Source organism: Mus caroli, unplaced genomic scaffold (assembly GCF_978045245.1).
Source record: "Mus caroli unplaced genomic scaffold, Mus_caroli_1 scaffold_19, whole genome shotgun sequence".
NCBI classification, from domain to species: Eukaryota; Metazoa; Chordata; class Mammalia; order Rodentia; family Muridae; genus Mus; species Mus caroli.
This window is the reverse complement of record NW_028227274.1, coordinates 40,085,207-40,112,284: the sequence shown is the minus strand read 5'-3', so window position 1 is coordinate 40,112,284 and position 27,078 is coordinate 40,085,207. Positions and strand designations below refer to the sequence as shown.

The 27,078-nt window shown below is 43.5% G+C and overlaps 1 protein-coding gene across 7 annotated transcripts in view; it reads left to right on the top strand.

Moving 5' to 3' along the window:
- Positions 1 to 27,078, top strand: part of Ppp2r2b (protein phosphatase 2 regulatory subunit Bbeta) — a 406,697-nt gene that overhangs the window by 318,801 nt on the left and 60,818 nt on the right. For all 7 annotated transcript variants that reach the window (XM_029471971.2, XM_029471972.2, XM_021150242.3 and 4 more), the window contains one exon: positions 673 to 785. In XM_029471971.2, the coding sequence (XP_029327831.1) occupies positions 673 to 785 (113 nt within the window). The remainder of the gene's footprint in view (positions 1 to 672; positions 786 to 27,078) is intronic.

Here is a 27,078-nt window from a genome sequence, read left to right as displayed (position 1 = left end):
CAGTGCCAGATGGAAGGAAAAAAGACAGACAGACAGACAGATAGTAAATAGATAGATGATAAATAGATAGTAGATAGATGATTGATAGATACATATATACATACATACATACATACATACATACATACATAGACAGACAGTAGCAGAAGGCACAGTATGTTCAAAGAGCCTGAAGCAGAAATGTGCTTAGTGGCCTAGGCAGACAAAAGCCATGTGACAGTAGCACAGGGAGTTGGGTAACAGAATGGTCAGCAGTATCAGAGAGTCAAGGAAGTCAAGAGTGTAGGTTATGAAGGGCCTTTGTGGGCATGGTAAGGACAGTATCTAAGAAGGGTGGATGGTAAAAAATAGAGATGGTAACAGTGTCCTGCTGTCCAAAGTGATCATGAACATTATATTAAAATTCTCCATGTGCTAACACCTACAGAGTGAACTCTCTATATGTGACTATTCTTACTCAGTTTCAATCAATATTTTTACTGAATGAGTCAAATTAAAATGTAAGCTATCTGTTCTAACAGTGCTTGCCTTGTGAGCCTTGCCTTCAAATGATATGAGATTTACATAGGACAGACCTTTGAGGGGCTGGTTCCTATAGCCCTTCTTACTATATAATTTCTTGACCACCATCTTCCTTGCCCTGTCATCATGACTTCTGATTGTCCTCCACAGATAAAACTGTGAAGCTGTGGAAAGTCAGTGAGCGGGATAAGAGGCCAGAAGGCTACAACCTGAAAGATGAGGAGGGCCGGCTCCGGGATCCTGCCACCATCACAACCCTGCGGGTGAGTGTCACTGCCCCAACCATGCCTTTCAGCAGCCTGGCTAGCAGGAGACAGGGGTTTCCCCACCCTGAAGTTGGGCATGTGCTGGCCACAGCAGTAGATTACAACTATAATATGTGGTTGAAGGCACTGGGCAGAGCCTCAGCCTTCCCATCTCTGGTGGCAGACGGAGGACCGGGAAAGGTGCCAGGCCCTAATGACTACAAATCCATGTTTCTGTTTTGTCCCCAAGGACTTGCCACATGGCCACTGCCATACGTCGCTGTATTCTTAGCCTGTCTACTCACATTACCTAGCATGTCTTGAACACCTTCTGTAGTTGGAATATGGGGCTCAAGGTTGCTCGGGTAGAAAGTTTGACTTTTTGCCCTTCAGAGCCCAAGCTTCAGAATCTAACAGACCTAGGTTTGTACTCTGCCATTTACCAGAATCTTCCATGGTTATTGCATTTGTCTTTGTACTATTTTAACTAACAGAAAACTATTTCCAGGAAGAACCATTTGATTTAGACCACAGTTGACAGGGTTTTGCCCAGGGTCAGCTGGCTCCATTGTTTCCAGGTTGTACTGAGGAAGATGTTAGTAGCCAGATGTAGAGAGGACTCACTTCATGGTGCTCAGAAAGCAACGAAACAGACTAGATGGAGCCAGAGACAAGATATTCTCCAAAGACACATTATCAGAGTTTGCTCTCTCCAATCCATCCCCCATCTTCCTAAAACTCCACCTAATTATGAACTCAGTAACACACTGACTTGTTGATGAAGCCTTTGTGACCCAGTCACCTTTGGGTGATTAGATCCACCAACATGAGGACCAGGCCTTCCACATATGAGTCCTTTTTGGAGGAAACCGTATCCAAAACAGAGCCTTCAACTTAATCCTTTTGAACTTTAGTCAGACAAGTTATTTTTCCTTTCTTTCCCCTGCCACTAAAAGCCCTGCTGTCTATGAACTTGTGAATGTGAAAGGCAACGGGTGGAAAGTCTTCCCCTGTGGCTATTACACTCAGCACATATGTAGACTTTGCTCTCAGCCTGTGTGGCTTCCTTAAGGCCCTCCAGATGTGCATAGCCTGCTGAGGAGGGGGTCATTTCATCACTCACACTCAGATGGCCCTAACTCTACACAGGCTAGGACAAATGCTCAGACAGAGATAGACATGGAGTTGTCGTTTGTCCGAAGGAGAAAGAGATGGATGGCATTGGCTTTGGAAAGCCAGGAAAGGTCTCAGCGAGGGTTATTAGCAAAATGGATTTCTAAACATGGAGCATTAAGAGAAGCCTCTCTAGTAGTCTCAACCTTCCTAATGCTGAAAACCCTTAACATAGCATATCATTTTGTGGGGAATCCCCCACACATAAAGTTATTTTTGTTACTACTTCATAACTGTAATTTTGCTACTATGGTGAATCATAATGCAAATATCTGTGTCTTCCGATGGTCTTAGGCAACCTCTGTGAAGGGGTAGTTTGACTCCTAAAGGCATCATGTCCCCCAGGTTGAAAACCACTTCTCTAGTTATAGGTAGAAGTGATTGAAGACTGGATGGTTTCTTTTGAATCTGTTCAGTGCAAATAGTAAAGTAAGAACATGTTTGGACCAGCCCTAACCCCATAGGACTTCTAGCACTGGGAAGTATGTGTTTCCAGACACCAGCTGCTGTACAGAGGGCCAAACCTGAAAAGGGAACAGCCAGCTGTGAAGCACATGTCAGCAGGGAGAGAGGGTCTCATCCACGTACGGAAGCAGAAGAGGCCATTGGTGATCACTGTGTGCCTCTACTGGCTCATGGGTTCATTCATTCTTTGATTCATTCATCTATTTGTTCATCAGATGATTTCAAACACTCTGCTGGTCACGGGCCTGGGCTATTAGGGCTTATCCTGTACTGATGGGCACTATGTCTTTAATTGTGTTCCTTCTGAGCCCACACACACTGGCTGCTCTGTTCTCATGCAAGTTCCCCATCCCTGAATCAGCCCAGGTTGGAGAGGTGTCCACATGCCCTGCTGTTCTAAAAGTAGAGAGGTTTGGGAGACTTCAAAGAAGCATAATGAAGAACAGGAAGGTCTGAGTGGGCTGACGTTGGTTAGATGTACATCTATACTCTGCTCTTGATGGGGATGGTGGGTATTTGACTTAACTGTAGAACACAGGTGACAGTGGTCACTATTCACTGTAGTTCGTATGCAGATTCAATGAGATACTGTGTATGTAATAAAGAGCTGAGCCTAAGTATCTGGCACTCAGAGAACACTCCAAGCTAGGTCCCCACTTAGTGTTACCATCAGCATCAATATCACCAGCCATCACTATCATCATCAGCCTCACCACCCATGCCACTGTCAGCATCCCTTCTCTTTCCCTCATTGTGTGTGTGTGTGTGTGTGTGTGTGTGTAAGAAAGAAAAGTCATGTTTTTTTTTATATACTGTTTTACTCATTCCACAAGCTCCTTATAGATAAGTGGTAAGCACCGTGCCAGAAATAGCACAGGAATTAAGTCTGTCTTTTAGCCCTCAGTCCATGGCAGTCCTCTGAGGAAAGCAAATGGACTGGATGCCCCTGAGTTCCGCCATGGATTCTGCCTGTAGTGATACGTTATTCTGAAAATACGTCTTGCATTCAAAGAGCCTGAGCTTGTCCAGACCTTGAGGCAAAGTTAATTCACCTTGAGATCATTCTAGACTATGTACTTAACCTGCTGCCCTACTGTGCGTGTACTCTGTTGAAGTTTAACCTGCCTTTAAAAGAGCAATGCAAACAGCCTTACTATGCGTAGCGAATCTTAAGTTTTATAGTCTTCATTGTCCCTGACCCAGAGTAATGTCTCTGTGTATGGGCTGAGTGGGCTAAGTGTATGTTGTGGTAATCATTTGCTGAAAGCAGCCAATGGGGTGGAAGCAACCTTAAAGCAAATATTCACCGTAAATGTTGGAAGCAAAATAGATATAGGCTGATAACATCTGTTTGCACTAGTGTTTGCCATTCTGGGTCACTTGAGACTAGTAAGTAACGTTTTCCCTTGTAAAACACTGTCAAAGATTCCTATCCCATGCCACATTTCCTGTGCTGTTCAATAAAGACAGAGAAAACCCCATTTTTTAGGGACAGACAAACATCAGGCACATGTACATATACACACAGACAACAGACAGACTACACACAGACCAGTAACCACATACTACAGAGGGAAGATACAAGGAGAAAAAAAAATTTAATTTGGGCTCAATCTTGATCAAATTATTCTGAAAGGACGTACTTTCTTTTCATTTCTTAATGTGACATCGATGCATTTTGGTGCCTCTGAAATTATCTTTAATGTGTTAACTGATACATCTGCCTTTGTCTGCTACATGCGTGACATTTTTCAGAGGCTGTCTATAGGGCCCAGTATGGTTTCCCATTGCCAAAGGCATCCTATGGGATTCCACATATGTGTCTAACTCCTTGGAGGCTCCATCCCAGTGACAGAGGAGAGAGGCCTATTTACATTCCCACTGGAGCAGAGAGATCCACTATGGCAAGACAACATTGCTAATGAAGTGAACTTCAGATCACTCCTGACAGAGGCCCCGAGGTGTAGCTGCCAGTTAGAAAATAACAATTCAGTTGTCCGTAGCCAGCTGTGTGGCCCTGGATGGCAGCCTCCGTTTTTCTCTCCTTGCTTCTAAGCTGTTGAGCAGAGGGTTGAAGAAATTAGAATTCTGAGACCCAATTTGCTTTTTTGATTCTTGACACTGGAGTTAGTTAAAAGACCAAGGTCTGTGGTCACTAAATGCTATCATCTACCAAGCCCCTTAGAATTGTAGGGTTTGTTTTTATTTTTCAACTTCTGTTACTTTTTAATCACATCAGCAGTAATTACAAGGATACAAACATATTCACTATAAAAATTATTTTCCCCGTGTCTTACTCCACTCCTCAGTCTGAAGCCTTAAAATAACACCCGGTTCATATAAACATCCACATCCCACACTCTGACCTTTAAAGCTTCAAAAAGGCCTGATGGAGAAAGAAGAAGAAAATAGCAGCAGCAACAACAACACAAAGAAAATCCACTCACGCAACCTGAAAACCATAGATTCAGAACAGTGACCCCAGAGGGCGGACACTCCAATGAGACATTAAATAGACTATTCTTTACCGATGTACTGTCTGCGGTTGAAATCTGCATCGCCAGCATTTGCATCCCCCACCCCCTCCCCCCTGCCAAGATTTCCACTTGCTCACTTCTACAGTATCCAACTCCACGTGGGTCTTGAGAGTGGGAACATTTAACAATACCCGACAGCTAATTAATCCTCACCGTGTAACGAACCCATCCTTTTTCAATTCTGAGAGACTCAGCATCTTAAAAGCAAGATTATGAGTCTGGCTTTTTTTTTTTAATGAAAGATGCTCTTTCAAACCCAATTGCTTGTTACCCAAGGAGCCCAGAAGAAGGCTCTCTCCCTGCTCAGCATCCTTATGTCCCCAAGATAATCATGGTGATAATTGAGTACCACCCTCTGGATGCTTTCTTACCTAATGCCTCAGTTCATCTTCAGAACTCACAAGGAGGAGGAGTGGGCAGGCATTTGGCAAGGGAGTTGCTGGAATCCAGTATTTACTGAGTCTCTACTATATCACATGCATGCTGTACTTCTTGTTTGTAGCAAGCTGCCCCAGGAGCTGAGTCCATTGCTCATGACATGAAGCTCCAAGTGGGGCATTCCACGCTCAGCTTGCAGGGTTATAAAAGAGACATTGCTTTGCTACTGGACCCTTAAATTTGATACAGGCTCCAGGAGTAAAAGCAACTTGCTCCTCTTGTCTTTCAATTACCTGTCATTCCAGAGCTAAGACCTAAACCAAAGCCAGGGCTCTGAGCTTTATACACATACATCAAAGCATTTGATATGCTTTTCTCTCAGATATATGTATTTGTGTGTGGTATGAGTACAGATGTATACACATGTTCACTTGCATGAGCACACATGTGTATGTGTGTACATGTGTGTACACATATGTACGCAGGTGTGTATACACATTCACATGTGTGCATGTATGGGGAGGCCCAAGACTGATTCCAAGGTGTCTTCCTTAAGTTTCTGTCTACCTTCTTCATCGAGGCAGGGTCTCTCACTTGAACGCCGAGCTCACAGGTAACTTCCGCTAGGCTAGCTAACCAGCTGCTCCAGGGACTCCCTGGCTTTGCCTTCTGTGAGCTGGAATCAGAAGCAGGCAGCCATGCCCAACTGGCATTTGTGTGGGAGATGAAAGATCTCAGTTCTAATTCTCACCCTTGTCGGTAAATACCTTATACACTGAGCTGTCTTCCCAGCCACTAAAACGCCATTCTGAGTAATTGGTGCCTTTATTATCAGAGGTGCTCACAGTAACACACACACACACACACTCACACACACACCCACACCCATGTATGCACAAGTGCACGCACACATCCAGATACACTCACTCGCTCACTCACATGTTCACAGTCATTAAGTTTCCCAAGACAACATGGAGGAAGAAGCCCCTTGAGTCCCTGAGCAGCTGCATGCAGCAAGCTCCTCTGTCCGCCTCTCCCCTAGGCTCCCAGGGGCAATGGGCCCTTGGAGCCCTTTCTAGGCAACAGGATTGGTATTCAAGTGAATTAATCAGCCCTGGGTGGAAGCTAGGTAGTAAGAAATCACCCTTGGCGCTGTCTCCCAGAGGCATGAGCCTGGAGATAGATAGCGTGTGCCTCATTAGAGTTGGTTGACATTGCCCTAGGAACCTAGGCCAGGGTGACATTTGCCTTTAAACCTGTTATAAATAGACTCTCGAAGGTGTGAGCTCTCATGCTGTGACTTGTCATAACCCATTTTCTGAGAGAGGAGGGAGATAATATGAATTAAGTTTTCTAATGGATTTCATCCAGACCTCCCTCACAGCTAATGGGGATAGTATTTGAATAACTGATTAAAAAAAAAAAAAACTACTTCATGGATGCATTCTGATTATTAGGTTCTGGTTTGTCCTTATACCATTGACTCCATACAGTAATTTTGCCGGGAAGTTCATGCTACTCTCTAGGTCATTGGAAGCCACAGACTTCCTGTCAGTTGTCCCCTTGGTGCCACTTAATCAAAGAATTTTTCCTGGAATACTTGGTGAGAAGTGACACATACCCCTTCCTGGTCACTCTGCGTGTCCTTCGCCTGATCTTTCTTCTTAGTGTTGAGCATAACTTAATAAACCCTTTGTCCATCGCCTGCCTTGCCTCATCCCTCAAAAGAGCGCACACTCTATGGATGGGAGGTGGTGAGGTGTCCGCAGTTGGAACAGTGCAGGCACGTGCTGGGCAGTAGGTCGCCATTTGTCAATAGACTGGATTACGCCAAAGCGGAGACTGTGTTAGAGGAACCATGATTTTCCCTCACAGTCTTCTGACGCTGAGATGGCAACGCTGGCACTCAGACCCTAGTCTGACCCAAAATCTAGTGGTGATTCATTCTTTCATTCCTTTCCTCCATGGCTTTTGCTCTCTAAGAAAATGCTAATTGGTAGCCATACTGCTGGGGAATGTCATCACTGACCTTCATCTCTCGGAAGTCCCTGTCAAGACTTCCTTAATTCATGAGCTTGTGCTTAGAGGCCCGATACTTTGCTATTGGGTAGCTTCACAAAGACCAGCCAACTCTCCCCTGAATGATTGTATGCTGCCATGTGTTTGTTCTCCTGCCTCCTGCCCATGACTACATCCATCCACCTCTAAGCGCAGTCATGTGTTCCTGAATCTGCAGAACTTACCTGTTTCCCCTTAATGTGACCGTGATGTTCTCCAGTCATAGCGATGGCTATTTAGACAGCTCTAGGCCAGAGTCTGACAGGCACAAGCATCCACCAGATGCTGCCTGGAACTTCCTGAGAGTTATAGCTCATATTTTCTGGGGTTAGACAAGTTAATCTCTCTCAAAATTTTTTCATTACTTTTCTCCATGGTTTTTGCCCGTGGAGAAAATTTTTCAATGAAACTACAAATTTAACTACCTGATTTTTTTTTTTAAGATTGCTGACTAGACACTCTAGCAGTTTATGCTGATGAAAAATAACTGCATTTACTCAGCCTTTTATCAAGACAGACTTGGGGCTAGGCAGTTTTTGTGTATATTTTACAACTCTTTCCTTCTCATAATCCTATGACTTAGACATTGCACCCATTTTAGAGGTTTGTAGACTGAGGTAAAGAAATGTGAGTGCTGGGTTGACAATTCAAAGAAAATAAAAAGTAGACCCACAAGCTGAGTGTAGATGTGTGTGCGCTGGAATCTTGTCTTTCATGTGATGAAAACTGTTTTGGTTTAATTCCTTGATTTATACAAGGATGAGAACTCCTATAAAAAGGCAGCTCCTATAAAAAGGCAGTCTCAGAAAGACAAGTGAGCCACTTTGTCCCCACAGTACAGAGATGAGACGAGCTGCCTGTGGAATCAGTTTGAGCCATGGCTCTCAGAATGCAGTGTGTGTCACAGGCACCCAGCATACTCTTTAGAAACATTCACTGGACCGCCTCGCAAGGAATTCTGGTCTCGACAGCTTGGATAATACTCTCCCTAGGCAACTCGTGAGGAACTCTGGCACACACTTACAGAAGTACTGACAGAAGCTCTCTGTGTTACTTCTCGGTTACTGAGAGTAACACATACGGTTGCCATGGCAGCTCAGGGGCTGCACAGAATGGAGGACGTGCAGCGTAAGGATGGGGTTTCCCACATCACTCTTCAGGGCTATTCCGGCTTTGATGCTTGTGGGCCCTGTACCTGGGATGCAGGAGAATGTCTGCTGTTGTTTGCTTCCTTCTGGTGGTGTAGATGATAAGAGTGTAGTTCCTCAGAAGAGGAAGCAGCCAGGTCAGTCCCAGGGCAAACAATTGGTTGAGTCCGGAACGACTTTCACTGCCCCTAATTTTAATTTGGGGTTTATGCTTTAATAACCAAGGCCTCTTAGGACATAGAAATTGCCTCTCTCCAACCATTTTTAATTTTTTTTGAACTTCATTTTCTGATTTATGGCTGCACTGGGTGCTTGATATACAATCTTTTCACGGCTTCATCTTTCCTGATATTTGTTGCAAATAACAATGGAGTTTTAGCTTCTGCAGCGAAAATCAATCAAGTCTGTTTCATATTCACAGGCTGGCAACGGCCCCCGACGGCCCCCCTGGATTAGATTAACTTGGTGAATGTGTCACTCTGCCATGGGTAATTTCTCATCTCCAGCTCTGTCTTCCCCCTCCTACCTCTGCAGGCGGATATTGAGAGCTCTCATTGATTGACTGCCCCAAAAGTGAATACTGGCATGTGATGTGTGTAACACAGCGGGACGCACGTATTCTGTGTTTATGAAAATAAATAATAATTTCTGTTATCATTATTGATTGTTGCCATTATCTGATTGTATCTGTCTGTGTCAGGGAGTTTCTGTTATGGGATCAGAGAACACTCTATGGGACCCCAGGCAGCTAGGCTATAGACAAACCTCCATGTCTAGACTCGTTTACTCCTTTAGAAGTAATAATTATATTTCTATTCTTCTTGTTAGCTGATTCCTTTGTCTAATATCCAGGAAGACAATAGTAGTTGTGCTCAATGGTAGCCAAATGAACTAATTCACTTGGAATTATTAAAGCAGCCAATACTTAGCAAACATCTTCTGTGTTCCAGGGGCATTTGACATCATTGAATCTTCCACATAAACCTGTAATATGGGGGGCCAGTGTGATCCTCACTTTTAGGGGCATGGCACCTGAAGCTGTAAAGGTTAGGGAACTTGCCTAACAGAGGTGAATAAGTGTCAGTGCTTGAACTTGAATGCCTGTCTTTCTAATTCCAAGATTCATATTGCTATCCTGCCTCTTGTTAAGACATAACGTTTGCCATACACATTGATATTGAGGTTTGAGCTCAAATCCAGGCAAGTAAGCTGGGGTGAGAGAGGCCATAGAGGCTGCTGGCATTGGCAAAGGTGGGTTTGTGGCTTTGCAGGAGAGTAAGAAGGTAGAGTACCTTGAGCTATGCCATGGCATAAAACATGTAGTCAACAGTCAGGAAGTGCCTATGCTCCACCCCACCCTGACTCGTGCTCCCTGCACATGCACACACACACACGTAGCCAGCTACTCAGAAACTTCAGGAAAGGGGCCACGGCACTTACACATATCTATCCACTATGACCCAGAGAGTAGTGCTGGCAGCCATTGGCATAACCTCTAAGATCTGTTTCAAACTGGAGTGTCTCTGATGATTTTCAGCTGTTCCTTCTGACTCTCAAGGTTGGTACAGACCAATATGAAAGCAAATTCTATCAAAATAGAGTTGCCTTGACACGGAGGGGCAGATTTGATTTAGATTGATTTGTTGTGACTCTCGCCGTGGTTGACTCTAGCTGTTTCTTAATCCCTTGAAGCAAGCTCCTTCCCCTCCCATTCTAGTCATATCTTGGGGGCAGCCACCTCGTACCCAGTAGTACATTCCAACAGTAACTACTGAAGACATTTATTAAGCATGTACCTTCGGCGGACAGGTTATAAGCATATTTCATTGTACCCTGACACTAAACCCATGAAGTGGATAATTCTATGATGCCAATGTTGCAAAAGGGGAACTTGATTATTAATCCTGAAGCAACCTGCCCACATCTACAGCTACAAGTGGCAGGGTCGTATTTTTAACCTATTCAATCTGACTCCAAAGCCACTGTCCTGTATAAGAGTCACCAGGAAAGAGGTCAATCTATGACCAAATGGCAGCCATCATCTATAACACGGGAATGACTGTATATTCTTACACATGCCAGGATGATAAAATAGGAAGTTGGTGAAGAGTCAGATCTACTGCAATCAGAGCACACTCCCTGATGATGTCACATTATCTCTCTTTCCAGAGATACTTCTGGTATGCTGCCTTTAACATACTGCAATTAGATCCAACATAGACAACAATATAAACAGAATCCTATACCTAGCTTAGGATCAAGTTATCAGTGTACCTTGATCCCCAGCCCTTTAGAATGTTCCCATGGCCTAATCCTCAAAAGGAGGAAGATGGTAAAACATCCACTCATGTGAGAAAAGCATCCCACCTGACCAAAGCACAAAGATGTTGGGTGTCATTTATCTTGAGACACCATGGTCAGGGTTTAGTCATGATTCCAGGTTTTTGGAAGGCTCTCCCTCCTTACCTTTGGTCATTCTGTGATCTGAATTCAGGGATGGGCTATGGGAAGGGCTGAGCTAACCCTGAGTGTAGGCACCCTGATGGCCGTTTTCAGGTTTTGCACACATAGACAATGTCACCATTTCTACCCTTGTTCACACTGCTGCAGAGCAAGAGTGCCCCTCCCATCTTTCATCTAAGTAATTTTAAGTTAACACTTTTTAAAATTAAGTAGAAACTCAGGCATAACTGGATGATGAAAGTGGGAAAGATGGTCTAGGTCTTTGAAATGGGTGTGCAGGCATGTATATGCTTATGGTTTAGCATGCCTGAGAATGTGAATAGACCTGACTTAGATTTGTTTTCCAAATTGGCTTTCTTAGTGGATCAAATGTGGGCATCAGACTCCCTTTTACTACCAAGTTATACTACGAAATTAATTTGAAATCACAGGAGGGTTTCTAGGTCCTCTGCTCATTATACATAAGATCTTTGTAAAAAATAATTAACACAAATGGATTTAGAATTAAGCCCAACAGAGGACATGATCACTTTGATCTTAGGACATTGCCAACCAAGCACAAGCTGATGCATTGATGTAAGCATTTTAAATACCAGTCCTCTCCAGACAGCCGAGATTTTGAAATGCATCCCTGGGGGTTGTGGATGTGAAGAGACTGTCTTCTCTTTGATGCATAACAAGAAACCAGTTGGAGAAAAACTTATATGAAGGGTAGTTTTATATTTAAAAGAAAAACCATATTTTCAACAGAAAAAAAATATAGAATTCTTTGGTTTCCTTAGAATGGTTGAGCCATTGGGGGGCGGGGGAGGGGGGTGGGAACACTCCACCTAGAATGTATCTACTGGAGCCGGTGTTTAATGCCTTCCTCTTTACTATAGAAGTAAGTGTCCAAAGCTATCAGGACACATAAACATGCTCGCAAACGCATTTTGCTGGAGTAATATAGGAAGCTACAGTTTAAGCATATTTAACCAAATCCATTTTCAGAGCTTCTGTGAAACTTTAAGAGATGAATATGTACTCTCTAGAAAGGATTTCAAGCGAAACGTTTTTTCCATCAAATTTATTTGTCCATAAGGAAAAATATTTTTCCTTGGTTCAGGAAACAATTACTGTTTATAATAGTCTACTAAAATTGTTATCCATGGCCGAGGCAGGTCCACAGCTGGAATGAGAATCATCTGTGACACTAGGCCACCCCTCTGTTACTCTGACATTTCTCTTTTCCATAGCAAGTCTTAGTTCATGAAGGCAGCCTGGTTCCAGTTTAGACCATTTATCAAATTATTATGAACCACTCCCTAAACAGTAGGCCACTGATCTATTTTGAAGGCACAGCAATCAACCTCCCTTTGGAAAGTGCTGGCTAAAAGAGTTGGGTCCATGAACAGGGGTTCCCCCCTCCCAGTCAGAGTCACTTGGTAGAACCTCCTCCTAGTCAACTGAGAACTTCCTTCCACCTGACACCATGCCGAGCTGGCAATGTACCCACATTTTTTCTTTACTCTAACCCCATGTCGGGATTGAGAAGACTATCTCCAAGATGGAGGAGTGACTCATTTAAGGTAACTTCACTAGCAAGTGCAGACCCATTGCGTTCACTACCTTCCAGGCTTCAGCCCCCTTACCCTTGACCTCCATGTTAGCTAGCCTCCCAATGGCAGTGGCTTCTCGTGCTATAGCCAGTTCAGATCTAGCCTACATCCAAAGACTTCTTGAAACAGAAATTCCACAGTAGGTCATGAAAACACCTCCATCTTATATAATTTCTATCTAATCTGCTACACATATGAAGCTTTCAAGTCTCCATACAAACAATGTATATGTATATGAATCTCACTCTAATGAGTCTTAGATCTCATGAGTTTAGAACATATCTTTTAAAATAGTGGGGAAAAAAACCAATGTTGTGTCCTTGCTTGTCACTCTAGCAAAGCCTGTTGTAAACTTAGAAATGACCTGTCTCATCATGGTGCCATAGTCAGGTAGACAAACACTAAAGAGAAGGAAGCAGAAGAAGCTAAAGTTAGGTCAAGGCCAACCTACAGGGCAGTTTGGCTGCTGGCGTAGCTCAGTTGTAGAATGTTCATCTGGCATGTGAACAGCCCAAGATTTGGATCATAGCACCACCCAAAACCAGGCATGGTAGCACATGCCTGTGGTTCCAGTACTCAGTTAGGAGAATCAAAAATCTCAAAGTCATTTTTACTACATATCAAGTTCAATGCCAACCTAGACGACATGAGACCCTGTCTATAGAGAAGAAAATAGAAGAGAGAGGAGGGGGAGGGGAGGAGTGAAAACTAGTTCCCCTTTCAAACTTTCTTCTCTGCCCCTTAACCCCACTTTCTCTCATTTCCAGGGATTTGGAGTTCTGTAACATATACTTAAATAAATAGAGTACCTGTTTAACTCTAACACAAAGTGAAGACTTCACATAGCGATCTCAGTTGGTTAGACTCAGAAGCGAAAGTGACGACACAGCTCTAGATTTGATTGCTAACATCGCTTCCCACAGGAAGGCCATTGTACAGACAGGCCCACAGATGACTGCAACAACCATGTCCATCACTAAGAACACGGGCCTTGGGTGTTTCTTACTTATACACTTTTAATTAATTCTGCAGGCACTTACTGAATACCAGCTATGAACCGAGTGCTCTGTAACCCGATGTTGCAATAACACCCACAGAAGGCATGGTCCCTACCTTCTAACTTGGCAGTGTCTTGGTGAATAGGCACTAAATCACTTTGAATATAAAACCAGTACTATGACAGGAGATGCAGGGGGAAAGTATGTGGCGTGTAAGAGAATGATGGAGAATTTGATCCTGGGAGCACACAGAACAATTTCCTAGACAATAATACTTGAACTGTAGTAGTAGACAGGTTAAGAGACAGGAAGAACAATCAAAGCAAGGGATGTGCAGAAGGCCAAGAGTCACATATGGGAGTCACCACAGCACAGTGGTGACTCCTGTATGTGGTAGGAGAAGGATGACAGAAACACCAGGCATGTGTGGAGGGGAGTGTTGTACCACCAAGACTACACCAAGCACCATGGGCTTCCTTAAGGACCCTGCTCTGCCCTGGCTTGTACTCACTGCTCTGTATGGGTTGCTCCTTTGGAAATCCCTTCTTTGCTTGAGTAGCTAAAAAAGTCTGTACCCAAGACAGGAAATGTACCAAGCTGCGTGAGGAGGTGGTAACAGAGTTTAAATTCAGGAAGCAAGTGCCATTTGTCATTTAGGTCATGTTGCCCTCTAGCCCCTGACTGGCACTATTTTGATACATGCTGGGGCATGGCCTTCACCTCCCTCCTCCAATACCAAGGTGTCCTCGCCACAAGGTGAACCCTTCTATGAATGATTAAATTGTTTGGAGGGTCATAGAATCTGACAGCTCCCTATTACACAAAGGAAAAGATAAGCTTCCGATTAGCCCTGGGAATGGAGGAAGTCAAGACGGAGTGTACCTGTCAGAGCCGCTTACAACATATAAATCATTACCTCCATCTTCCACACAGGCTGGTGCTGGAGAGAGAAAGAAATGGCTGGGGTTGGTTAGGAGTGTAGCACCCTGGGAAGAGCTTCTACTTAGCTTCAAAGACAGATTTGCTCTGCTATCCATGCAAAGAAATCAGAGCTCCACACCCAGAGGAATGACAGAGACAAACACCCATGGGTTCCTGGAAGGGACCATTTGTTTTCCAGGCATTTGCCAATGTCTTCTAATGTAACCATAGAGGCTGTAGGAATTTCCTCAGACTCCAAGAGGCAGCGTGCTGAGGATGACACCTGCTATATATCTGATGTGGAATGTTCACGTTATACAATCAACCTAGCAACTGGAGTTGTTATTCTGGCCTTTATTCCTTTCATTCACAAGCATAAATTCTGAGAGGAGCCCAACATAGTTAGCCTGTCTTGCAGTCTAGGACATCAGGGTTTTTCCAGGCACACACTAACATCGTAAAACTTAGAAAGAAAAAAAATTAAGGATGGCAAGTCAAAATTAATAAAGATTTTTACAATTTAAAGTTAGATCTGGAGTGATGGCTCCGTAGCTAAGAGCACTTGTGGCCCATTCAGAAGACCTGGGTTCAGTTCCCAGCACCCACAAGATGACTCACAACCACCTGTACCTCCAGTTCCAGGGGATCTGATACCCTCTTCTCACCTCTGAATGCATGCATATGGTGCACATAAATTCAAGTCAGCACACACACATGAATATAAATAACAAATAAATAATTTTTTGGAGAAAACTCAAGTTGATTGGATAGTATAATAATCAAATGCTCTTTGCATTGTATATCGTACCAAAGACCAAGTACCTTGCAGAACGTAAGAGCCTAGAAGATTCCATCTGCAGAAAGACCAGCACTGAATAGCCTCTTGTTTGTGCACAAAGGCCAAGAGACACTGAGTCTTGTGCTGTTTCTGGAGTGTTTGGAACACATGGACGAAGCTGGAGGGAGGAAGTTCACCTCTAGCTCTTCCAAGCTTTATGCCCTCTCTTTCTCAATGTCCCCTGAATTTTCGGTGTAGAAGTTATGTCTGTAGATGTGTCACCCGGAGCTGAGCATCTCAAAGTCATTCTCTGTACGTAAGGATGAGGTGGTACAGGAAGTAAACCCATCAGAGTCTCTGCAGCAAGTTGAGAGGAATGGGTCCCCCCCCATCCCATAATGCCCACTTTTGAGAGAGCCTTTCAGTTCTCTCTGAGACAGGAGAAGTCTTCTGAGGCATGACTCCCTCAGAAGCTGCAGCCACCTCTCTACACCTCCATGAGGTACCCTGGGGTGGTGGCAGGAACAGGAACCCGAGAGACACTGTTAAAAGCCCCTTGGGACTCTTGGTTGCAAATCTCCCTTTAAATTGTCTGCCTCAGCTTCCATCTGTCAGTCACCCAGATACAGAATTCTCTGCCTGAACCAGAGTTTACCCTTAGGTCATAGAATCCAGTGTCAAATGCTATACTCCGTGTCTTTATTTTGTGGGTACAGTAACAATGCAAGGAAAGAACTAACATTTAAAAACTGCTTCTGGGTGCTAGGTTGTCTTTCTTTAAATAAAGGCAAGATAGAAAGTTCTGCTTTTTGTTTGTCTTGAGTATCCGCCCCCTCCCCTGAAGTTTAGTAGCCTCCTTTTACATTCTCAAACTTAGGCTGGCGGCAAGGACAATGGCTTAGTCCACAAAGTGCACACTTTACAAGTACACAGACCTGAACTTGGACCACCAGGTCTCATTGAAAGCCAAGTGTGGAAGTGAGAGTCTATTGTCCTATGGAGCTGTCCTATGTAACCCTAGCATAGATGGGATGGTAGAGCTAGGCTGATTCCAGGCTCCCTGGTGGGCCAGTTTAGCCAGCTGGAGAAGGCCAGGTTCATTGAAAGATCCTGTCTTAGAACATTTAAATGGAGAGTGATTGAAGAAGACACCCAATGTCCACCCCTTCTACACCGAAAATTCAGGGGACATTGAGAAAGAGAGGGCAGAAAGCTTATAAGAGCTAGAGGTGAACTTCCTCCCTCCACATATACACACACATACACAAATACATATACACATACACACAAGCACACATACACACACATACACACACATATACACGCACACATACATACTCACATACACACACATATACACATATGCACACAGGGGTGGGAGTTAGTGAGGAGAAGTGATTACAACTTTTAAAAACTGAAATGCAACAGTGAGCACCAAAAGTGTCCTCTAAAATACCAACCCTTTTAATTAGCCCGCTTTTCTTGTAGAAACGTCCATATCAGCATTAGTACTAAGGTACTAATAAAAGAGAATTAGACTTCTCCATATTTATATTTGGAGAAAGACTGTGTCTTCGAGTAATTTCTGATCATCAGATGGAAAGATGCCGCAGAGTAGGCAGACGGACTTTACTGGCACTAGTTCCTTCCTGGGAAGAAAATAAAACATGAGCAATGTAAGCAGCATATATGTTGAGTGAGTACATTCCAAACACGCTGTAAACTTAGCTCGCCTAAATCTGCAACCCTACACAATGAAAATGCCTTGCTATATTTGGTGCTGTAACTCAAGATCTAGGTTTATATTACTTTCTATAATTTAAGACAAGAAAAGAAAAAAAAGAAAAGAAAGAAAAAGAAAAATCCTGTGCCTATAAATAGACCTAGAATAGAATGCCATTTTAAACTAGCAGTTCTTGTGAAGAAAAAAAATAACCAATTAGGGAACATATTGAGTCGGGCTCCAGAGAGAACATGGAAATTTGTTGTGTTCTCTGCCGGCGTGTGCACAGGGAAGGGTGTTTCCTGCCACCTTCAGGGTTTACATGTGACACCTTACCGTGGTGGCTTCTGTTCTCTCCAGCTGCCTTTACTTGTCTGTTCTGGCTAGCAGTCTCTGCTCCTGAGACAACAAAGCTCTACACAGGAACAAAGCATCTCCCATCTTCCATCTCTCAGCTTCCCTGAGAAGGGTTTCCACTGATTCCAGGCTGCAGAAACCCCTTGAGCCCACGTAGGGCAAGACTAGGACATCTCTTGAGTCCTCAAGACTCAGCAGTCAGTCAGCACGAGCCCAGACCTGCTATGTGCTTTGAGGTTTCTTCAATATCAAAGTCAGTACTTTGCTTTCAGAGGCCCGAAGATAAGAATCTACTTCCTCATTTTCTCCCAAGAAACACACGGCTTCTCCTCTGCTTCTCTTGATGTCTTTCTTTCTGCACACTGAAGCAAATAACTCCCCATCCATGTGTCTTTCTTCTGGGCACACACTTCAGCTATTGATCTCTAAGTCCCCCTGCCAAGCGCCAACAACCTGCTTTCCTCCTCTGCCACTTCCATTCTCCTTTCAGATAGGGAGGGGAAAAAAGCTCATTGTTTTTCTTCTTAACATCTAGCTATGTGTCTTTCTCTCTCTCTCTCTCTCTCTACACATCATTTAACTTAGCTCTCAGTACAGCTCTGTTCCTTACACTGGCTCCTCCACACTATCTGGAGCAGAGGTTCTCAGCTTTCCCATTGCTGTGACCCTTTAATACAGTTCCTCATGTTGTGGTGACCCCAACCAGAAAATGATTTTATTGGTGCTTCATAGATGTAATTTTGCTACTGTTATGAATCATCATGCAAATATCTGATATGCAGAAAATATGCGAGCTCCGTGAACACAAAGAGGGTCACAACCTTGAGGATGAGAACCACTGACCCAGACGCTAAGGAGACCCTTAGGGGGATCTCATCCCCTTGTCTTACTGCGCAGGGACATGAGTAGGCTTTGAGGTCACTGAAGCCATGGATGGGAAAAGGGGCATGGTATGGCTTCAGTAGCCATGTCTGCAGAGGGTACCATGTAGGCTCACTGGGAAATATGAGACCTCCCAGCTGAGAGGTCGTAGCTGTTTAAATATGCTTGGCCCAGGGAGTGGCACCATTAGGAGGTGTGGCCTTATTAGAGTAGGTGTGGCCTTGTTGGAGGAAGTGTGTCACTGTGGGGGTGGGCTTTGGTCTCCTCCTATGCTCAAACTCCACCCAGTGCGAAAGAGAGTGTCCTCCTAGCTGCCTGCAGATTGTCAGTCTTCTGGTTCCCTATGGAACAACTTGGAGAACTCTTAGCTCCTTCGCCAGCTGCGATGCTTCCCGCCTTGATGATCATGGACTGATCTTCCTAAACCTGTAAGCCAGCCCCAGTTAAATGCTGTCCTTTATAAGAGTTGCCTTGGTCCTGATGTCTCTTCACAGCAATGAAAGCCTTAACTAAGACCCTGGGTAATGGAGCTCACTGAAAGCACTTGTCTGATGAGGCATGTGGGAGATTGTGCTTGATGAGGCCACACATGGCAGGCCCAGGGGATTAGATGCCATTAGGGCTACAGGAAGCAAGGGTCCTAGACACAGGATCTGAAGGCCTCAGCCACACATGGAAGAGAGGGGAGCCCTCTGTGTGCAGCCAGGCATCCCCACTGTGGAGGTAAACCATGTCAAACCAGCTTTTCGGGTCTCACTTATGAAAACATGTGAGTTAGCAAAGAACAATCTAACAGAGATCTAATATTGTACCTGATGAAATATAGATTCGCACACACACACACACACACCAGTCCATAACTTCTGTATTGGAATTCACTGTGTTGTCTCTCAGGTGCTACAATCACAGGGATATGACACCACTCCCAGGAAAATAAATTTTCTATAACTAACTGAAGGCCACTTGTATGAACCATCTTTCTGGGTAGTATCGAGGTAGCTTTCCCTGGTCACCAACTTTCTCAAAGTCTGTGATATTTATGTTGGTGACAGACACAGCCTTAGCCAGCATCACCAAACCCAGGAACTTAGTGTGCCCCCATTTCCTTTTGAAAATTCCTATTCTGATTACACCAAGCCTGGCTTTTGCGATAATAGTTCTAACCTCTCTCAGAACATTTATAAATACGTGTTTGGTTTTATATTTTATTTACTCATAGCTAACTTTAAACTCAGAGTTTAAAGAGTCCCAGAGATGCACCAGCACCACTAACTTCTGTTCTCCCCCACCTCACCCCCTGCTCTCTCCACACTGGATCTCCACCCAGTTGCTCTTCACACCCCCTGTCCTACTCAGTTCCCTCCATCTCTAATGTCTATTTTACATCCCCTTCTGAGTGAGATTCAAACATCCTTTCTTGTTACTTAGCTTCTTTGGGTCTGTAGGTTGTAGCATAGCTATCCTGTACTTTATGGCTAACTTCCACTTATAAGTGAGTGTATGTCATAAAAGCAAGGATCTGAGTCACTCCATGTTTGTCCCTTTCTCCCTCTGTGTAGTCACAGGTTTTTGTTGTTCTGTTTTTTGTTTTTGGTTTGGTTTGGTTTGGTTTTGGTTTGGTTCTGTCTTGAGATTTTTCCTTTCTGTAAGGTTCAGAGCTTTCCGTTTTGTCAAAGAGGCTAATAGCTTTGATCTTTGGAAAAATAATCCATGCCCTTCTCTTCAGGAAGAGAAAATAAAATGCTGGGAATTTCAAGTCTGTGATCAAGCCTAGCTCTGACCTCTGAGCCACCACCATTTCTTATTGATCACCTTTCCCTAAATCAGAGGGCAGAGAGTCAGGGATGAATCAGGAAGTGGTTGCTGACCTGGAACCTTAAAGGGAGTAGACACAGGACACCACACAAGGACAAGGCCTATTGTTGAGTGCGGAGAAGAGAATCAGCTGATCATGTGTAGGCTGTGGAAACACAGCCTGTGGAAAGGGCAGAAGATCTCAGGGTCTTGGCAGACAACAATACAGTGCATTGTTCCAGGAGATGTCATTGCAAAGGCTTATTTCATCCAGGATGGACCTCCTCCTCCTCCCTTTTTTCCACTGTTTACCTATGGTTTATAGTCTAATTTTAAAAAGAAAATTACAGGGCTAGGGTGTAACACAGTGGTAGAGTACTTGCCCAGGATGCTAAAAGCCCTGAGTTCAAGCCCCAGAAGAACCACAAAAAGAGAGGGGGGGGAGAGAGAGAGGGGGAGAGAGAGAGAGAGAGAGAGAGAGAGAGAGAGAGAGAGGAGGGCTCATTGAACTTCTATGATTGGAAGAAAAATTATATGAGAGATAAATGCACTCCCTGCTTGAAGAAAATTTGTAAATAACGTTCCAAACACAATTTCAGCCTAGGGAACAGTGACTAATTAGTTTTGCTGTCCTTGAGCAAAGGACTATTAGTGAGAAGTGACCCCAGGAAAATGCTGGGTTAAAGAAAGAAACTAGAGATCTGTTTTAGGGCTCTCACAGCTGCCCCATTACTGTCCTGGGATGGGGTGCCTGCGCAGAATGAAGAACGGCCTATTAACTGTAACAGTGGGAGCTGTGAGGTAGGGAAGAGCTGGGGAGATGAAAGTGGGAAGGTGATGGAAAAAAGGGGAGAGTAAATCCAAGGGCACTGATGATTTAGGAGAGGATCTGGTCCTTCCAGTCTTCTGTTTTGCATCACTCCTACTGCCCCCTCCCAATGCTGATGATGCTGACAGCTCCAGAAAGCAGCTCTTACCTCTCAGGAATGGGGATGTGTGCTCACTAGAGGCCTTGGCTTTCCCCAGGACCAGGCAAATGCATGATGTAGGAAGCATATATTGCCATTGTATTTGTTAATTGTGTGTGTGTGTGTGTGTGTGTGTGTGTGTGTGTGTTCACACACCTGCAGGAACACGTGGAAGACTGAAGACAGCTTTAATTACTCCCTTCTCTCTCCTTCCATGCCACCATGTAGAGATTAAGTATCACACAGATCTTCAACCCTGGTGGCAAGGATCTGTTGCTGCTGAGCCATGTTCCTTATGCATGTGGTCTTATTTTATTGACCAGGCTCATGGGTAACCACTATCTCTCAGCCTCTCAATAACTAGGGCCTTAGGCCAGGCTGAACAAGACTAAGAATTCTGTCCTGGTGAAATACTAGGTTACAATGTTTTTTTTCTCCTTTTTTAAAAAATTTATTTAATGTGTAAATTGGATGGATAAGGCAACCAAATTAATTGAAACACTTAAATGTTTCCTAATTTTAGAAAGTTCATAAGGGAATAATAACCACATTGTAGGATGCTTTTTGTTAATGTATATGTCTAAAAAGCAAAGTGGAGTGGAACAAAAAGCATGCATAGAAAAGCCAGTTTCCACTTTTACTGTTTTAAAATACCTTTTTAATGAATATTTTTATTAGATCTTTGAAAGTTTCATACATTGTTTATAATTCTTTGTATATTTATCCCCAAGTCTTACCTTGATTTCCAGATCCACCCCACTTCCCTAGCCCTCAATTTTGTGTTCTCTCTCCTTTTTCCATTCCTTTTCTTTTTGTTACAAAAGGAGAATACATTTGTCTCAACAAGTCAGATAATAGCATTTTAAGACTCTGCCCAAGGTAAGAATGTTACTGTTTGGGGTGTGAGTGTTTCTATATCTTCCTTTGTGCTTCGACCTGAGCATGTTGTTACTAACATCAATGGGCAAATACTATCTATACTATTTATCTCTATGGGTCGTCCTCTGAGCCAATTCATCTTTGCAGCGGCAATAGTTCTAGAGTATACTATAACTTACTCAGCTTCTCCTTCAAGGGAGTCTGATTTTAATATAATGTAATCATAACTAACAATGGACAACTAAACATTTCTTGTCATGTGCTAAATGACAGTTTCACATTTAAAAAAAAACATTCTAAGTTAAATTTTACATTATTTTTATCTTAGTATCTACTTCTGACTTTTTGTGGTTGCTGCAGGTCTTACAACCCCTGGCCAGTGGTTGTAACTGGGTGGCAATCACAGGGGTGGCCTAAGACCATCCAGATATTTATATTATGATTCATAACAGTAGTAAAATTAGCTATGAAGTAGCAACGAAAATAATTTTATGGTTACAGGTCACCACAACATGAGGAAGTGCACTAAAGGCTATCAGCATCAGGGAAGTCAAGAACCACTGCTCTTATCTCTGTGTGAGATGTGGCATCAGTCATCTCTGCCCTTGCCTTTGCAACCACGAGGCACCATAGGTCCTGTTAAGGGTCACTCCATGACCAGTGCTTGAATGCTTTAAGTTACGAAAATGAAGCAATTGTCTTATGTCTCCGCTAACCTCCTCATTAAACTGTAGTGAGCTCAGAGCAGGGACTGCAACTGTAGATTCTTTAGGAATGAAGGTTTAAAAATTAATCTAACGAATCACTTTCAAGATTAAGGGTTTTTAGAGATTCTTAATTTGCTGGCCACTGGTGAGATCGGCGTATCTATAAATGTCTGGATCTCTCCACCTCTGATTTTTCTGTTTATAACTTTGATTTATATTTTTATTGAGTTATTTGTTTTGTTGCTGATTCTTAGGAGCTCATTATATGTATCAAATAAAAGCTCGTTTTCTGTTTTTCTTTGTTCTTTGATGGTTTCATACATATACATGTGTATTAGTTATTATCTGGTTTGGGTGTTTGGTTTGGTTTTCAAAATACCAGTCCTTGAGTTCCACTTGCCAGGCATGGTGGCTTAACTTCTTGTTGGTGAGGCCTGTGCATCACTTTTAAACAAGACGGCTTACTGGATTTGAGTATGCAGCTAGAACCAGGAATCAGACCATTCAACCTTGAAAGGTCATTGAAAGTTAACTTGTTCCCCTGGGAAAGACACCAGTGATCACTACCGCCACCTGCAGGTGGAAGAAAGAATGGACACACCTCAGTTTCGAAGGGCTCTGACAAGCTCAGAACTATGAATGATTCTGTTTCCAGGGCATTGATAAGATATCTTTCTCTTTATGTAGGCATCCTTGTGTAAATGACTTCTCAGGAGACTTCACTGGCAAGATTTGTTGTTAGTATCAAATTTGTATTTATATCGTTGATTCTGCATATTTTATAGCCACAAATAAAATACTGTAATACAACACTGCTAAAGATCTATTACCACCAAATAGTCATTGAAGATTTATCCTAATTACTAATATTACTGAATTTTGTAAGTTCTCTCATCAATAATATGTGAGAGGCAAATGAGGTATCTGCGACTATTTGTAACAAAATTCTTCCAAAATGAAGCCACTTGCCTCTGCCTACCCACTGCTGCTTCTCCCTACCTACAGCTGCCTCTCCCTACCCACAGCTTCCCCAGCTATGTGTTAATTGAAATTCTCTTGCTCTGTAACATTCCAGGATGCTTCCTCCTTCATGTAAAATTACACAATGTGTAATGTTGAGGTAAATAACAGGGAAGGCAGTGATCAGGGAAGCGCACTTCGAAAGGCAGCGATGCTGGCAGAGAATGGAAAAGTCTGGGGGAAAATAGTACAGAACTGGCAGTGACTAGGACTTCTGCATGGAGTGGTAATTAGATGGCGAGTTTATCTTCTGAGGGAAAGGTGTTTTTTTCTCTCCTCTCCGTACACAGGCTAGAATTCAGACATAGAGAATGTGAAAATGTTATTCTGCCATGGAAATCATCTGTGATGCATTAAGCTTCATTCATATATGTGTGTATATAGATAGGTAGATAGATAGATAGATAGATAGATAGATAGATAGATAGATAGAGAGAGAGATAGAGAGATAGATAGATAGAGGATGGATAGATGGATGGATTGGATGGATGATAGGTGATGCATGTTGATACATAGATATGTATATATAAATAAATGTTAAGTATGTGTACAGTACATATATGTATATGTATGGAAATTGATGCCAGGGCTTTGCACATACAGAGCGTGTGGATGCCCACTGATTTCCATCCCCAGCTCTGGGCTGAACTTTCTGCACCATGATAGGTTTTCCTCTGTCAGCTCAGCTTACACGCTAACTCATCAGGGCTTCTTATTTTTTATTTTTTATTTTTTGGAATGATTCTCCTTTTATTTTATTTTATTTTATTTTATTTTATATTTTTATTAGGTATTTTCCTCAATTACATTTCCAATGCTATCCCAAAAGTCCCCCATACCCTCCCTTCCACTCCCCTACCCACCCACTCCCACTTTTTGGCCCTGGCGTTCCCCTGTACTAAGGCATATAAAGTTTGCATGTCCAATGGGCCTCTCTTTTCAGTGATGGCCGATTAGGCCATCTTTTGATACATATGCAGCTAGAGTCAAGAGCTCTGGGGTACTGGTTAGTTCATAATGTTGTTGCACCTATAGGGTTACAGATCCCTTTAGCTCCTTGAATACATCCTCTAGCTCCTCCATTGGGGGCCCTGTGATCCATCCAATAGCTGACTGTGAGCATCCACTTCTGTGTTTGCTAGGCCCCAGCATAGTCTCACAAGAGACAGCTATATCAGGGTCCTTTCAGCAAACTCTTGCTAGTGAATTCAATGGTGTCATCTTTTGGAGGCTGATTATGGGATGGATCCCTGGATATGGCAGTCTCTAGATGGTCCATCCTTTTGTCTCAGCTCCAAACTTTGTCTCTGTAACTCCTTCCATGGGTGTTTTGTTCCCAATTCTAAGAAGGGGCAAAGTGTCCACACTTTAGTCTTCGTTCTTCTTCAGTTTCATGTGTTTTGCAAATTGTGTCTTATATCTCGGGTATACTAAGTTTCTGGGCTAATATCCACTTATCAGTGAGTACATATCATTTGAGTTCTTTTGTGGTTGGGTTACCTCACTCAGGATGATGCCCTCCAGGTCCATCCATTTTGCCTAGGAATTTCATAAATTCATTGTTTTTAATAGCTGAGTAGTACTCCATTGTGTAAATGTACCACATTTTTTGTATCCATTCCTCTGTTGAAGGGCATCTGGGTTCTTTCCAGCTTCTGGATATTATAAATAAGGCTGCTATGAACATAGTGGAGCATGTGTCCTTCTTACCAGTTGGAACATCTTCTGGGTATATGCCAGCAGGGCTTCTTTAAGAGCCCAGGTTCTCCATTTCCGTACCATTGACATTGAAGTCTGAGTAATCCTTGTAACCGTCTTGTGCACTCTGTGCAGCATTTCACAGCATCCCTGGCTTCTACCCACTTGTGCCAGGAACATCCACTCGGCTACTCCAAAGGTTATCTCCAGACATCACCTAAAGGCAACGCTGTGTCTCATAAAGAACAGCTGTCCTAAGAACTGGGTTTGCACTTCTTTCAAAACAACTTACCTAATTCCCCTAATCTAAATTGGGTCCTCTCTCTCTCTCTCTCTCTCTCTCTCTCTCTCTCTCTCTCTCTCTCTCTCTCTCTCCCTCCCTCCCTCCCTCCCTCCCTCCCTCTCCCTCCCTCCCTCCCTCCCTCCCTCCCTCTCCCTCCCTCTCTCTCTCTCTCTCTCTCTCTCTCTCCCTCTCTTTCTGTCAATGTGACGTGAGTAGCAGTCTGCAACAGGACACTTGCCTGAGACATGGGTCTCTTTCTTCCCTTTGCACACTCGGTACCACAGTGTAATCTGCTCTATTCACTCTGTACACATATGGCCTGGTGCAGTGATTGGCACTTAATAAGTAGTTGTCGAATAAAAGAATATAATTCTGTTATTTAATGTCCTGAAGCACAAAGCCTGACTTGGTCCAAAGGGGTTTTGTTCTGGAGCGTATTTCAATCTATATGCCAAAGCCTGTAAAAGAAGAAATTAGGGCCATACTGAGGCTGTTGAAGGGTGTGAGCGGGGGAAATCTAAAAACTATATTATTTGGATAGGATTCCTTGGGGGTTTTGGCGGGATGCTGTTGATTGGCAGCTTCATTCTGGAAACAGCGGCTCTGATATGTCATCGTAAGCTGGGCCAACCTGTCTCTCCTGCTTCCCCATCCCATCCACCACCAATCCACAGAGGAAACAAGGTTTTTGAGCAGAGCAGGGCTTGCTGCTCCATCGGTTCTCTGAGGACCAGGAAGGACATGCCACCCGAAATAAACCTCATCAGAGATGGCACTTGAGGCTCCTTTTCATGTTTTGAAAAAAAAAATGGAATTAAGATGCGTAATTTTTAAAATGAAAAATGACGGACTGGCATTCTTCCCACCAAAAATGGAGAGTAATTTAATTTGTTAGTGGCTTATTTTATTTGACAGTCTTTGTACATTCTCGATTTGGTTTGTTACACTGAATTACCCTTTAATAGTGGGTACATCATGCCAGACTCTACCCCTCCCCAGGTGGGTTTGATAACTGGCCGAGCGTCCATATTGTTCAAGGTTTTGCTACAGTGAGAACAGAGGCTGCTTGGCAGTGTGAATGGGCTGCTCCTCCCAGCCTCCTGAGCATCCTCATCCTGACCCTGGCATCTTCTCCAGTTCTCTACTCAGCTCATTGTGTCCTCTCTAGTTTCCCTGTTCATCGATGCTCTGCATAGGCTTCAGCCTCCATGCATTTGCATCTATAAGACCCCTGCCTCACAACCTTATAGCATCTGTTCACATGATACCCTTCAGAGTAGCCTTCCTGGAGATGCCATATCATATAGCATGAGAGAGGAAAGAGAGACTGACTGACTGACTGACTGACTGACTCCACAGAAGTAAAGCTGACAGTGTATGTCCAGGAACATGCCTGATACAGAGGAGAGGGACTTAATAGTTTGTTGACTAAATGATTAAGTTACTTGTCCAACTCTCAGGAGCATCACACTCCCCTATACCC